The sequence below is a fragment of the Cyclospora cayetanensis genome, unplaced genomic scaffold (genome assembly GCF_002999335.1).
Source record: "Cyclospora cayetanensis isolate NF1_C8 unplaced genomic scaffold, CcayRef3 CcayRef3_contig_124, whole genome shotgun sequence".
NCBI lineage: Eukaryota > Apicomplexa > Conoidasida > Eucoccidiorida > Eimeriidae > Cyclospora > Cyclospora cayetanensis.
Window position 1 is genome coordinate 106,142 of NW_020312064.1, and position 12,368 is coordinate 118,509.

Genomic DNA, 12,368 nt, shown 5'->3' on the forward strand with positions numbered 1-12,368 from the left:
TTCACACAGAATCTAGACGCTGCATGCAATGCTACAGCCCAAATGGAGCATCGTGATGCTTCGGTTTAAGAATCTAAAGCAGAACGCATCTTGTGTGGCTTTAGAGCTTTGACATGGGGTTACGGCGCAGCAACAGCAATGCATCGTATTATGCTCTTGCAAACTAAGACCTGGATAGCCTTGAATATGCATCCAAGCTGCTGCATAATGGGTATAATAGCTAGGCAGTTTGCTATGCAAGGTCATTTGTTTTCAGTGTAAGGGCGTGAACAGGGGTAGGACTGGGTCATTCATTCAGAACGACGTGCGCCGAATTCACATACCTTTCCCGCATTGAGGCTTTCGTATCTCACGACATATTACTGAGACAGTACTGTTTGAAAGTGCGTTGTACTGCGATAAGCTTGATTACACGGCGTGGCACAAGAGGGATTCCTTTTCACTGCCAAAGTTCAAAAGGGTTTAATGAGTGCGAACTGAAAGAATCCTTATATCACGCCTCTTATTACTTGGCATGATGAGAAACTAGAGGTCTCACGAATTGTCCGCATCAGCCTGCACTTCATGCATTGTAGTGTAGATGAACCAATAGCGATCCATTTGGCAACCGAGCTTGATGTTTAAGAGGGATCCAGTAGGATGAATTAAGCCTTTTCAAGATATTCTGACCTGCATGGCAGAGAGTTATCTCATGGATCAGGTGCCAGCACCACCTACTGTCTCATGGAAAAACTCAGCACGCTGTCTCCACCAATGGTTTGAAACCGTAGCAACTCTGCACTGTTAGGACCACATCCTTGAGTACTCGCTATGCACTGAACCATTCGATTTCTTGGCGTATACCTTCGGCAAAAGCCTTGCTTACACGTACTGTCTGGCGCTCGCTGAAATGGCCATAGAGTAGGCTTGCGGCTAAGCTCCGCGCTTGACTGCAGAGACTGCTGTGCAGTAAAAATTGCAGCTTCTTCCGCTTCGAACCACTCAGGTTGCATCAGGAAAGAAGAGGCAATCTTCTATCCAAGCATGAGGGAATGCTCACACTGTATGGTCGTTGTGTGGCATGAACGACCGCAGGGTGTATCTCGATTTTCTCGCATCAAGCGCTTGGCCTCCTATGAGCCTGTGGTAACTTGCATGTGTGGTGTTTTATGGGGAAGGACTGGAAAATATTTAATAGACCCTTGCGCTTTTCTGCGCCACAGCGGATTGGTCCGTTTTGTGAGGAAATCTTTTGCATTGACATCCAAGCTAATCCCTCATAATCCTTGGCGGCCGTACCTGAACTTGGAATGTATTCCTAAGCATCAAAAAATTTTCGTCGCTTTACCTTTTACGACTGTCTGAGGTGACTAATCTAGAATAGCTGTAGTCAATAACTGTACTGATCCCTCTTCCTGATCTTCACTCCCTCAAGCCCAAAGCCCTTTTCCTTAAAGGGATCGAGGCACGACGGGCGGCAAAATGCCCTGCATACATGTAAGCTTAGTTGCAGTAAGAGCTTTCCAGCTGCTGGCACAGAAAGCATCGTGCGACAGGTAAAGTCGTCCAACGCTAGAATGTATACGCCTGGGCAGTTGGAGCACCGCACACAATCTTCCAACAATGCGTTTGCTTGCCTTATGGGGAATCGTGGCGTAATCAGGAACTGAAAGCTCATGCAGGATAGCAAAAACGTTGAACAACAGAGTGCAGCCACGGGAAAGCAGGCTGTGTGGCGAGAAAAGAAGGGATATCAGTGAAGCGGGAGACATCCTACCCAAGCTCCGGCGCAATGAATGGGGCTGCAAACGATAGAGCTCCAGTTGAAAACCCACTAACGGCCAAGTCTGCGCTGATAGAGGCATTGATCAGTGGTCAGGAATTCCCAGCATGACGTGAAGCTGGGTGGGAAGTGAATCTGCTATTCTCCCGCAGAAGTACAAACCGTTTAGTTTATAACCGTGATCCCTAAGGCACAGGTTTGCTGTCTTGAGTGACCGAGTGCAAGGATTGGCAAGGCTACGAAAGCTAAAAGAAAGTTCAAATCTGACTCGCGTTCTCTGAGCATGGCTTCTGGCTTCTATGTTGGAAAACTGCATCATGAGGCAATCCGAAAAATGTCATGGGTGACCCAATAGAAGACGAGAGAGCATGGCGTCATAGCTGCATGCTGTGGAGGTTGGAGTGCCGGAAAACGCTAGGAAGACGTAACTGATGGCTTCCTCAGCACGATCATTTTACCTATTGTAACCAAGGCTACCCAAAAGGTAGGCCAGAGTCTTTATGTGGGTAGCTCGGCATTGCGGTGAGAGAGGATGGATCTGACCATTTTTCTGGCCTTACTGGCGGTGCCACTGGCTCTTTAGCAGGGCATTTCACACAAAGTTTAGCTGAAGAACAGCAGTAATGTGCATATATCAAGGAAGTTGCGAATGTCTTTGATAATTAGGGGCTGCCAGCAGGCCGGGCCATGTGCTCATCCAGCGCATCGTATTAAGCTTATCTCTGGATCCATTGCAAACTAATTTCTGCGGTATCTGAGGCCGGACAGCATAAAGACAGGATTCGCGACAAGCAGATGACTGATTTTCCAGGCAAAAGGCAGGAAACAAGCGCCTTGGCCATACCTCGGTGTTCATGCCGAAAAAGACGGCAAGTGGCGCATGCGCATTAACGCCAAGGCTCAGAGCAAGATTAGTGTGGAACGTCCAATGCCTCCTATTGGCTAGTTGCTCGTCAGACTACGCAAGTCAACACTATGCGCTACAGTTGACTTCACAGACACCTTCATTCGGCCTCATGCCAGTTACAAAAAGGTGTTCCACAGTGGGACTAGTAGAGGCAAGTAGTACTGTATGACCCCTGGACGTGTTAATCCTCCGGTTGTACTTTGTACTGCAAAGGCAGGTAATCAGGATATTTATGAGCTTATCAAGGATGAATAGATGGCAGCCTACATGGACGACGCCTTATTTCTTGGCTACAACGTTTAAAAGCGCCTACATTACCTAACGGGTGCGCTGTAGCTACCGCGGGACAAGCAGTGATATGTAAAGGCACGCAAGTGTTCGCTTTCATGAAACCGATTTGCGTTTTGAGTATTACCTGCTTTGAATGCACATATCGAGGCAGATATAGACAAATTCTGAGCAAGCAAGGTGTGCCATTTCCCACCACGCACCCGGTACGACGTAGCGAGGACGTCTGTGGGCTTACATTTTACTACCCAAACTTCATTCCTGGACTTGCTCGGATTGAGGCTTTCTTGACTAATCTACTTAACAAAAAGCGGGCTTCGCCTAAGACAGAGGTGGGTAATGCCCCCTATGAAGGCCGCTTCTCAGCCGCCTTACACACTCTTGGGCACTTCCAAGGCTCGACTACGAGCGAACTTTTCTCCTAACAACTGATGACGAAGCGTTAGGTTGATTTACTGTCAACAAGCTGCGGAAACTTCAAAACATCAGGGCAAGAGTTGTCATTTTCATTGTTTCACCAAAGCCGCGCAGCAATATCCAGTGCGGTGTAAGGAACTGTATGCAATGTGGTGGGTTGTGAAGATTTTCCGCCGCTACTTATATGGGCATCATGTTACTGCCCTGAGCTGCCGTGAATCTTTTATGTGATTTATACAGAGTTTTCTAGACTTGATACTCAAGCGTTGTTTGCTGGCTTGGCTGCCTTCTGCAGTATGGATCTATAGTGACGTATATTCAGGGCACCACCGACGTGGTCGAAACGCGCTCAGGAGACGCCCCAGCCACTTACTAATGTGCACCATTAACAGCTCCTGGCTGTGAGGATTCGCGACTTCTATCAAAAGTGAGTGAATCGTATGCCTTTGAAGCCAGCGCATTCTCAATTACTTTCTAAATCCAGAATGGCAAACTGTTGAAGCACTACCACTTTGAGTGTGTCCTGATGTCGTTTGAATCAGGGCGGAAACTCCATCGCTTGTTCGACTCCATTCATTCCATAATACCAGTTTGCTCATAGAGCCCTGATTATGTTCAAGCCATGAAGATATTCATATTCGGTTAGGCGCCTTTCAGGGTTCTTCTGGTGGCCTGGCATGCGTTTCGCGATAGAGCAGTGTGCACTGCCATGTCGAGATTTTCAACACTTGTTGTGCGGTTCCCCTATACCCCCCAACACATCTGGTTTCCAAATCGATTCCAGCTTATTTGATCTGGACTCCGAGAGGTTAAGAGTCCGAGGACCATCTCCGCTGTCGACTACCTCAGCAATATGCCCATTTCGTCCCATGCCGCAACTTGGTCGCCGAGAGAGCCGACCAAATACTCTCAACTGGTCTCTGGAAGGGTCGTTTTAAAGTGGCATTACACATGGGGAAAAGAAGCTTTTTAGCACTTTATGGAATGCTGATGTGGCCCTGCCTACACATGGACCATTATATGACCACTGCGAATCACACACAAGCAGGTAGACAGACAACGGGCACCAACCGCGCGCTTTCGCAATATTTTGCTCCGCTTTGCCCACACACACTCAACTGCACAACTTGTGTCTAAAGTCCGTGAATATTTCTAGGAGTTGGAGGACTTTTCTAGGAAGCCACTATTGATAGTTGCGTGGCGCGTAGAGCTTGGAGCGAGATTCCTAGAGTGTTAAACAATTGGTTTGCAAGAGAATGATAGATGACCCTACACACCTGGTTGCATGCTTTTTCATCTACTCCATCTGGTGCACCACAGAAAACCTGCCGATCCACGGGGACCAAATCTCAAGGCTAGAAACACAGCATGCTTCTGCGGAACTGCATCCCGTTGCTCAAGTTCTTTGCTATTTTGCATGTGCTTGTAGCTCCTCATGACGTGACACAATTCCCACAATGCAAGCAAATGAGCTGTTGGGAGGTTGGCTGGGGCTGGTTTCGAGCGCAGCGTCCGTCTGGAATATTCTTCTAGTCCACCTTAGACAGAATGCTGGCGCCTGTTGACACAGCCCCGACATCCACAACTCTTAGCTCCAGCATTGAAATTGCCTTCTAGCCAGAGACAAACAAGAGGCGTTTATTTGCTCTTGAAGCCTCAAGTAGTACATCATGGATATGATTGCCATTGGCTGGCTGCTCAGTCCTCATGGCGCCGCCCATCCTGCGCCGCCTTGGCGTCGCACTCTGGATGGACCTAATAGTAACCACTGATACCGCAGCTCTCCGTCTACGTTCTATTGTTTTGGCAAAAACGTTTTATATTAGCCGATCTACTGACAATCTCTCCCTCGTTAGCTTTCTCTCTCCTTCCGATGCTTGATGTTGAGTTGATCTCGGTATGAATCTCTGGGTCGAGTTGTATGCAGGCGTAAACTGTACTAGTCCCCGAAGGCAGGCGATTTCCTCTACAAAAATGGATTCGGCCTTTTTATTTCTTTGAGTAAACACACGCCGAAAGAAGCAATGGTTTGGTTCTATCTGTAGTGAACAGAGCGGGATACTTCTCCAACACGCCGATGAAATCTGCGAGTACGTGCTCACCCTAACGGCGGTAATATTATCCTTGTCTGCATAAAATCGTAGATCCACTCATACATTTGTTTTCGCTACAAAGTCACGAGATTCCATTAGCTCTAGAGTTATTACGTTCATTTAAGCTTGCAGAACGGCGTCTGTGTCGTGTTGGCGTCTACTTGTTTCGCCGGGGTGCGTTTTCCTGTCGCCTGTCAGAGAATATAAGATAATTGAGCTAGCAAACGGCTTGTTTGAGACCAGACAGCAAGTGCTCTAGGATAGAATCACATGGCACTGCATTTTATTCCCAGTGGATGAGGGAGGGAGAGCTGCGGGCCACGCGATGCTACCAGCTGCAACATTTCATCAAAGTCTCCATAGGGAGACACTTGACCCTAGACTCAATACAAACTGGATACAATGTTATTGAGGGCTGTCCAAAATACCTCCTGCTTTCCCCCGCGCGTCCTATCTAACATTTCGACGCGAAGGGAGCGGGCCAGCTAGAGTGTGAATTGCCGCATATTCTAAGCTCTTAGGGCATTCACAGCTGGTTGCACACTGCATTTAGCACCCGCAAGCACAACACTGCGTTATCTTCTGCTGAGCTAATTTTACCTCTAATTAAGTACAATGTAACAAAAGACAAGTCAAGTGGTCAATTACATGTCAGTTCTTGGCAAAAAATAGTTAGCGTAGTGGAAAGTGTTGGGTGGACCAGCCCGTTACAGTCTATGTATCTCGGTCCTCTTGGGACGTCCTGAGCTCTGAAGCTACCTTTTTAAGTCTAAAGAGCTGTATTTCTTCAGCTTCCTACTGCTGGTGTGTTGAGTCTTTTTCACTTCGGGCTGTGAATGGGGCGGATGCTACAGGACTTTGCTCCCTGGAAAAAATCTTGAAAAAAGGCCAACAACACCACATACAGCGGCAGCGGCATAATCACGGTGAGTGAGATCACCAACAATCTTAGAGCCAGTAATAACAGAAGCAGCAAAACAGCAAGAGAAGAATCTCCAGCTAGCTGTGGTTACAGATCTTGGTCGGCATCCCCTCTTCATGGTATTCAGTAGACATAAAGGCATAGAGTTTGTGTCCAAGAACTATTTTTGGGTTTTATGCGTGCAATGATTGGGAGAACTTCACGCGTTCCGGTTTCAAGACTGTAGTATCCAGCAGAAAATGTTTGCATCGCAACCGCTGCCAACAATCCCCTTGAGAATCTCCCTTAGAAGAACCAACACAAAGCCTCACGAACTGCAGGTGTTCGCGTAGCGAGAAAATTTCTTGCATATGGTTTAGACCCCACGGTCTCTGCTATGATGTGGCCGCGTGCCAAGCAGTCGGATCTAGATCCCGCTGGTGCTTGCACGGCTCGACCTACTGCAGAAGCTTGCTTGTGGTAGCGCCAACATACAGCTAAATACGTACATGCCCTGCTTTTTGGCTATTCAAAGGTGATCTGCTCTCTGCCAAGCCTTTTATTTGTGCTTCTACCTCACGGCAGCTGCTGGTGCAACCAGAACGTCGTCCCCAACAGCCCGCTGCCGACGCATTGAAGTGCCTTGTAGAGGAGCTCCCTCTCCGGCTACACCAGATTTGCTGGTGCCTCCTTTCACACAGAAACCAACAAAACTTCTCAAATCCTAAAATCGAATTCTTCCAATCGGCCGAATGTAATGCTCGATGGAAGCTCTAGCGGTCTCGGCAGAATGAAGGACTTCTGTGGCTTGAGGGTCCTCGCTGTGTCTCTTCTCACCATCACTGTGACGGCTACCTTCGTGAGCGTCTATCCTTCAGCATTGGCAGAAGTAAAAGGGGAGGGGGAAGGAGTGCTGCTTTCCCAATCTCCTGAGTCAACGGGGGAAGCCACCGGGCAGTTGGCGTTAACTTCGACCCTTAGGAGCGTTACCGGGCACAGCAATCCGGGTATAGAGGCATTAGAACAAACAGCCACAGCAGCAGTGGAAGTTGCTTCTTCTACAAAAAGCAGTGGAAGTGGGTGGCTGAATCCCGCGTTCAAGGACATCCGGAACTATGTGTGCAAGTACAGTGTAGATGGGGGGCCATGTAGAAATCGGTCATATGGCGATTATCCTTCTGGCTTGAAGTGCCCTCCTTCGTACTGCTGCAGCAAAACACACATGCTGCATGGTCAGTCTGGTGAATGGTGCACAAACAAATGGGCCCTGTGCAATGGTCTCTTGCATTATGGTGATAGCAGTCATGGAGGCTGCAGCTGCGACAGTTATGGGAACAAGTGCCCTGAGTCTTCATCCTGTAAGCAGGAGGATGTCGCCCATGGGGGAACATACTGCGAGTGCAACGAAGGGTATATTGGCGACGGCACCTCGTGTGTGGAGGACCTCTGCCGCTCTTCACCTTGCCATCCCGGAACATGTATGCTCGTTGACGGACAGGTTCAGTGTACCTGTCCGGAATACTACGAGGTCAATAATGATACAGTGCCTCAGACTTGCTGGATGAGGGATATGTGCAGCGATAGTCCTTGCGGTGACAACACTTCCACCAAAGCCTGCTACCACGAGGGTCCCGGCCGATACAGTTGTGAATGCAACCTGGGCTATACGTCTGTGAAGGTTGAAGGAAAACTAATGTGTGACGATATTTTCAACCACTTTGTGTGCTCCTCCAACCCTTGCGGGATTGAGGGTGTTCAGGAATGCGTGGACACCTCCCAGGGTGTGATCTGCACATGCTTCACGGGACATAGTTTGGTGAAAGAAACGGCGCAGTATCGATGTGCAAGGGATGACCCCTGCCTTACCAGCCCCTGCGGAAGTCTCAGTACCGCCAACCGCTGTGTGGCTACGAGTACAGCCTACATGTGCACCTGCACAGATGGGTACACTGTGGCGATTGGAGAGACGGGACAGTATTGTGCAAAAGACGAGGAGGGGACCAATTATGTGCTGTACGGGGGGATTGGGGGAGGAGTCCTCCTCCTTCTCTCGGCGTTTGCATGCACGTACATGAGGCCTGATTCAGAGTTAAATGATGAGGAAGTAAAGTTCTTGAAAGAAAACGCACAGGAGGTCTCAGATTCAGCATATTCTAGTCCTGCTAGAGGCTGGGGCTGATCGGGGAAAGGAGGCGCAATCAATGCATATCGATGCAGTCTGTAAAATGGGCTCATGTGTAGGTTTCCGCTATCGTGCTGCAGCAAGCTCTGCTGCATTTTATTTTTTCCAGCTGCACTGCCATTGAGGTGAAGTAAAAACGTAGCGCGTCTGGCAGTATCCAGAATGCTGCTTGTATTTCTGTCTGCTGGAGCACTCGCAGTCAGAGTGGAGGCCGCGGGGTGCTGGAAGGCCAGCAGGCTCTTCAGAAACCGTCTCATGACCTACAGCAGCCAAGGCACGAGCTAGGACAGCGGAAAGAGAGCGGTGCCTGCCACTAATATGAAATGAGCGCAAAAACGGCAAAGAAATGCCCGGAGTTCGCGGAGAGCTACTTGACAATTACTCAAAGAAGATCCGTCGGTGTTGCTGCCTCAACTGCTGGGGAAATAAAAGGTGGTGGATGTGCAAGGGGAAAAATAACTGCGCCTATTTCGAACAAACCCCTCTGCTGCGAGATGTTGGTGTGCCCATGCAGCTTAGGACGAGGGTGCAGATCATTGGCTACAACGATGGCACTAGAAAGAGCAGAATGCGCATAGACGAGGCTCCAGATGCCTGGCTAGCGGTGAGTTGGCGTTGGCTTTTTTTCGAGCTCTCTTGTACTTTTTACAATGTCGAAACTCGCTAAGGCACGCGTTTCGCGGTGCTCGGCTTCTGATGCTGCTGCTTCTGCAGCTTATTGCTGAAGTTTTTGCCAGAGATGCTGCAGCAATGGCTCTACAGAAATATTTCGTTATTGTGGCACCAAATGGACGTAGTTTCAACAGCTGATGGGCACAATTAATCGGCAGCCAAGCAAGCGCACAAGGAGGCCTCTCAAACAGATTGATGTGTCTTTATACTTACAACTACCTAGCTACCTGAAAAGACATCATCGCCCGGAATCTTTAGAACGTTCCGTAGTTTGTTTTGGGAACAGGGTGAATGGTACAGGAAGCAAGTTAAAGCGTGCGTTTGATTTGAGTTTCGGAGTTTGAGAAAACGATAACACAGCTATGACTTCTGTACGCACATATTTTTCATGTTTAGTGTTTAGCAATAGCAGCTACAGTAGCAACAGCTGGACCTCTGGCCAGGCGTGGTTTGTGGCCCCTGTCCGCAGCTTCCGTGTATCATGTTCGATTTGTGGTGTTGAGTTACATAGTTTTGGTCCTTAGACTAATTTTTAGCAGTTGTATGGAGGGAGCGAAGCTACGGAATCCAGGTTCTAGCCCAGGACCAGCGTAATGCTGACAAAACGGACTTTAGATTCGATACTGCCATTCTCCTTGGGGAAAGCATGGTAGGGGTGCAAACCAGCGCAAATCAGCTCCAAGAATTGGAATGTTTGTTTACTATGCAGGGTAAAAGTGCATACTCTAGATTTTCAGAGTACGGTGTGGCGTCTAATGTCGAGGATTAGCCAGTGCTCAGAAAGTCGTCCACTTGGGACTCCACATGGCCGGTCTTTCCACGGAACGACCTACTGCAGAAGCTTGCTTGTGGTAGCGCCAACATACAGCTAAATACGTACATGCCCTGCTTTTTGGCTATTCAAAGGTGATCTGCCCTCTGCCAAGCCTTTTATTTGTGCTTCTACCTCACGGCAGCTGCTGGTGCAACCAGAACGTCGTCCCCAACAGCCCGCTGCCGACGCACTGAAGTGCCTTGTAGAGGAGCTCCCTCTCCGGCTACACCAGATTTGCTGGTGACTCCTTTCACACAGAAACCGACAAAACTTCTCAAATCCTAAAATCGAATTCTTCCAATCGGCCGAATGTAATGCTCGATGGAAGCTCTAGCGGTCTCGGCAGAATGAAGGACTTCTGTGGCTTGAGGGTCTTCGCTGTGTCTCTTCTCACCATCACTGTGACGGCTACCTTCGTGAGCGTCTATTCTTCAGCATTGGCAGAAGTAAAAGGGGAGGGGGAAGGAGTGCTGCTTTCCCAATCCCCTGAGTCAACGCGGGAAGCCACCGGGCAGTTGGCGTTAACTTCGACCCTTAGGAGCGTTACCGGGCACAGCAATCCGGGTATAGAGGCATTAGAACAAGCAGCCACAGCAGCAGTGGAAGTTGCTTCCTCTACAAAAAGCAGTGGAAGTGGGTGGCTGAATCCCGCGTTCAAGGACATCCGGAACTATGTGTGCAAGTACAGTGTAGATGGGGGGCCATGTAGAAATCGGTCATATGGCGATTATCCTTCTGGCTTGAAGTGCCCTCCTTCGTACTGCTGCAGCAAAACACACATGCTGCATGGTCAGTCTGGTGAATGGTGCACAAACAAATGGGCCCTGTGCAATGGTCTCTTGCATTATGGTGATAGCAGTCATGGAGGCTGCAGCTGCGACAGTTATGGGAACAAGTGCCCTGAGTCTTCATCCTGTAAGCAGGAGGATGTCGCCCATGGGGGAACATACTGCGAGTGCAACGAAGGGTATATTGGCGACGGCACCTCGTGTGTGGAGGACCTCTGCCGCTCTTCACCTTGCCATCCCGGAACATGTATGCTCGTTGACGGACAGGTTCAGTGTACCTGTCCGGAATACTACGAGGTCAATAATGATACAGTGCCTCAGACTTGCTGGATGAGGGATATGTGCAGCGATAGTCCTTGCGGTGACAACACTTCCACCAAAGCCTGCTACCACGAGGGTCCCGGCCGATACAGTTGTGAATGCAACCTGGGCTATACGTCTGTGAAGGTTGAAGGAAAACTAATGTGTGACGATATTTTCAACCACTTTGTGTGCTCCTCCAACCCTTGCGGGATTGAGGGTGTTCAGGAATGCGTGGACACCTCCCAGGGTGTGATCTGCACATGCTTCACGGGACATAGTTTGGTGAAAGAAACGGCGCAGTATCGATGTGCAAGGGATGACCCCTGCCTTACCAGCCCCTGCGGAAGTCTCAGTACCGCCAACCGCTGTGTGGCTACGAGTACAGCCTACATGTGCACCTGCACAGATGGGTACACTGTGGCGACTGGAGAGACGGGACAGTATTGTGCAAAAGACGAGGAGGGGACCAATTATGTGCTGTACGGGGGGATTGGGGGAGGAGTCCTCCTCCTTCTTTCGGCGTTTGCATGCACGTACGTGCGGTCTGGTTTAGAGTTAAATGATGAGGAAGTAAAGTTCTTGAAAGAAAACGCACAGGAGGTCTCAGATTCAGCATATTTTAGTCCTGGCAGAGGCTGGCGCCAATGGGGGGCAATATGTATAATAAAAGGAGTTGCTAGAGTAAATTGGAACATGCTCGAGACAAAATATATCACACTGCTGCTGGTACTTTCGCATTTGATCACAAACGTTCTCCAGTCTAGTGTCGGTGAATAGAATAGCTTGGGGACCAGTAACCACTCTCCTGGCTGGGAAAGCGGCCTCAAAGGTTTTTGCATGCATATTCGGATCTGCTGCATCCACAGGTGCCTATGTGACATCAGCACAGGCAGGACATTGGGTGGTAGCGACAGCACCAGCACTAAGAACATGCGTTGTCTCGGTGCATATTTATAATGACGTCTGTGCTGTGGCTTAGTTTTTGTCCGGCTATATAGAGTTTGGAGTGGCTATAATTTTGTCACACCATATCTAGCCAAATACATACGCTTGTGCACATGGGCTTCTCGTCGAGGCTGTAGCGTTGTCGGATTACAAATCCGTGTACTCCACGTACTGTGGACGCACAGGAGAGGGGCTATATGCACATCTGTGCCCCAGTATTCCATATCCATCTTTCATGATAGACTTTCGGTTTGTTCAGTTGCTGGCTAGCTGACGAAGTAGCGAGCATTCTTTTT

General features: G+C 49.1%; 2 protein-coding genes across 2 annotated transcripts; both read left to right on the top strand.

Moving 5' to 3' along the window:
* Positions 1 to 7,125: 7,125 nt before the first annotated feature.
* On the top strand, positions 7,126 to 8,547 carry LOC113147091 (neurogenic locus Notch protein-like). The gene has a single exon (XM_026336387.1). The coding sequence runs from the start codon at positions 7,126 to 7,128 to the stop codon at positions 8,545 to 8,547; it is 1,422 nt and encodes a 473-aa protein (XP_026192172.1).
* Positions 8,548 to 9,868: 1,321 nt separating this feature from the next.
* LOC113147092 (fibrillin-1-like) lies at positions 9,869 to 12,106 on the top strand. Its single transcript, XM_026336388.1, has 3 exons — positions 9,869 to 9,960; positions 10,269 to 11,785; positions 11,892 to 12,106. Exons 1-3 carry the CDS (start codon positions 9,869 to 9,871, stop codon positions 12,104 to 12,106), a joined length of 1,824 nt encoding a protein of 607 aa, XP_026192173.1.
* The last annotated feature ends 262 nt before the right edge of the window (positions 12,107 to 12,368 follow it).

Excerpts from the sequence above, each read along its gene's own strand:
- LOC113147091 (XM_026336387.1), top strand. The coding sequence starts at position 7,126 with ATGCTCGATGGAAGCTCTAGCGGTCTCGGCAGAATGAAGGACTTCTGT.
- LOC113147092 (XM_026336388.1), top strand. The coding sequence starts at position 9,869 with ATGGTAGGGGTGCAAACCAGCGCAAATCAGCTCCAAGAATTGGAATGT. Across the intron at positions 9,961-10,268 it reads GCATACTCTAGATTTTCAGA|ATTTGCTGGTGACTCCTTTC; the intron begins GTACGGTGTGGC and ends CGGCTACACCAG. Across the intron at positions 11,786-11,891 it reads GCGCCAATGGGGGGCAATAT|TGTCGGTGAATAGAATAGCT; the intron begins GTATAATAAAAG and ends TCTCCAGTCTAG.